General features: G+C 35.6%; 1 protein-coding gene across 26 annotated transcripts in view; it reads left to right on the top strand.

Moving 5' to 3' along the window:
* Positions 1-2,814, top strand: part of LOC108751721 (calcium-activated potassium channel slowpoke) — a 102,628-nt gene that overhangs the window by 63,589 nt on the left and 36,225 nt on the right. For all 26 annotated transcript variants that reach the window (XM_018492054.1, XM_018492050.1, XM_018492073.1 and 23 more), the window contains exon 7: positions 2,189-2,299. In XM_018492054.1, coding sequence (XP_018347556.1) covers positions 2,189-2,299 — 111 coding nt within the window. The remainder of the gene's footprint in view (positions 1-2,188; positions 2,300-2,814) is intronic.

Raw genomic sequence — 2,814 nt, 5'->3', positions numbered from 1 at the left:
ATATATAATATATGTATATATATAAAATCTAATGTTGTACCACTTCAGTGTAATAATCTTGGTGTTTTAGACAGTATTTAATGATCGTTTTTGCGTATTCGTAAACCTAAAGAGGATAAAATGGAGAAGAATATACTGCCTAAACAAATATGTGTATATGTTATTGAGATTGCTGGTCTCATACGTAGCTCAGGGATTCTGATTGAGGACATCCTCGGTGGGCCGAAATAAACAACGTAGATCAGGGACAACTCAGAGCTTTTCGGTTTAACTGTCATTCACAACTAGCGCAAGTGTGGCTTTCGTAAGAAGCTACACGACAATAACACGCTGCTGATCGCATCATTCGAGCACCTGATCCAAATACGTGATGACGTTTGCCTACGATCGATGAATGATATACGCGTATCCGCGCACATACGATAGTAATAACCTAGAAGAGCTTTGTCATGATGATAAATGCCCCGCGAAAATTACCGTTGACATTTTTAACCGTCCTTCACGGCGTGTGTCATCCGTGCTGCGCACCGTTTTTCATCGACGTTTCGTTGATACTGGCTATCACATACTATGGTTTAATGATTCTGGATCAACTTCACCTAATGGCATCGCAAGCGTGTTTAATAAATTAAACGTTCTGATTACATAAAGACATGCTCCAATAACGGAACGATCGCAGGAAACACTCTTGCGTGAATAATTTCACGTCACGTCAGAAAACTCACGGGAATCCGACTTTCATTGTATGAACACGTATGAGCATCTGATTTTTCTCACGTGGGCAATCCAAGATACGACGGGCGCGTCCAATTTTCGACAAATTCGCGTTACTTCCACTTGATCACCAATTGGGCAACGGTCAATACACGAAAACGACTTGCAACAGCTCATACCCACGACACACGCTCACATGTCGATACGCACACGGCGTCGGTCCCCTTTACGTTTAGAACAAAAGTAATCAGTAATTCTGCTCGAGTATTATCGGGCTCGCATTGAATCCAGTAGCACCTATCGCGTGGCCCAGAAGTGATAAGAGAAATCGCGCGATACGGAAGACTACTGAGTTCATGATGAAGCCAAATGTCAAACATCACCGAGTAGATGACATAAAGCATGGAATGATCATGGTCGAACTTCGCTATTTTTCCTTTGCGAATCTGTTGATTATCTTTAGGCATCACTTACAAATTAGTTTTATCTGTTATGTGACACTTATAGATGTAGGAATACGTCTCTCACTATCGATATGAATACACAGCACGTAGAAATTATACATGTAGAAGAGAGTTTTGTTCTTAACATACATAGCGGTGACTAATGACACATGAATGAGCTTGTATACCCGTGCGTATTTGATCTAACATTTATTAGCATTGACTTGATGTATGTACGTTATATATCTAGCGGTACTAACTTATCACATAGGTATGTGTATAGTAATTATTTTAACTGGTTAAAATGAATCACTCCAATTCCTAGCGCAATCTTGGTAAGTTCAGTCCATTGATTTATTACGTATTTTTAATAACTATGCGCGTGACTCTTTCAAACAGAGTATGCGTTATTCCAGTGCCAAGTAATTTTTATTTTTTTATTACTTTTTTGATGACTATCTTAATTTTGTAAAATAAACTCGTTCGATTTCATTGAGTATTATATTTTTTAAATAATAACTATTAATGTAAATTTATGTTTTATTCCTTCTTTTTAAGCAATATATATCGGTAAATATAATTAATTTTAAATAGAATAACTTCTAAGAAACATTTTTTTACTGTGGCAGCAGACTAAAATGGCACAAAGAGAAAAGATAAAAAATAATTTTTCATCAGTATCAACGTTCTTCTCTCTCTCTCTTTTCTTGTTACGCTGTTTTTGCTGGTGTGATCACTTGTCTGTCTTTATAAATAAATAAATATATACATATGTATATTGAAAGACATCGTGATAAATATGCGTTTGTTTCAAAAAAGTTTATTCAGTAGAAAGAACAGATTAAAGTGAACAAAAGTTGCAGCAAGAGAGAGAACAACTTGAATAATTGGGTTCTGTAGTTGACATACATACACTACTTAGAGCGTGTATATATGGTAGTTGCTTGAAAGAGTTTCCCTTTCTTTTCCTATGTCATTCATTAATACCGTCTTTTTAAGAATGTCGTCTAATTTGCTCATTGTGTTGGCAGACATATTGTCGTGTGCGGCCACATCACCTACGAATCGGTCTCGCACTTCCTCAAGGATTTCCTACATGAGGATCGCGAGGACGTCGACGTAGAAGTTGTCTTCTTGCATAGGTATGACCGCTGCTTTTGTAAAACTGATATTTTTGCCGGCTCACGTCAAATGCGGTATTAACCCTTTCGACATTACTGGATTGTATATCTCGTGTCACGATTAATATCGTGGGTAGTTTCGAAAGGGTTATCTTCTGGCGTAAACATATTTTATAAAATTTATCGCTCATCCGATCATTTTATATCATTTATCAGTTTTATGTATCATCTGTTAACGCGTGTGCAAACGGCGGTCATTGATATGTTATTTGACAATATTCTATTAAATGCAATAACACACACAATATACTCTATTTACATTTTTACAGGAAATAAAACTTTTATGCATTTTATTGCAGTAATAATACCATTGTTTATTCGTACATAATCAAAACTGTTATTCGTTGATTACATAACCTCTCGGAGTCTCTGAAACATTTTTAACTTCTTTCTTCATTTCTTTCATATATATATATATATATATATATATATATATATATATATATATATATGTGTGTGTGTGTGTATGTATATAT

The sequence above is a fragment of the Trachymyrmex septentrionalis genome, unplaced genomic scaffold, assembly GCF_001594115.1.
Source record: "Trachymyrmex septentrionalis isolate Tsep2-gDNA-1 unplaced genomic scaffold, Tsep1.0 scaffold51, whole genome shotgun sequence".
Taxonomy (NCBI): domain Eukaryota; kingdom Metazoa; phylum Arthropoda; class Insecta; order Hymenoptera; family Formicidae; genus Trachymyrmex; species Trachymyrmex septentrionalis.
The sequence above is the reverse complement of the archived record's forward strand: the minus strand, read 5'-3'. Positions and strand labels throughout refer to the sequence as shown.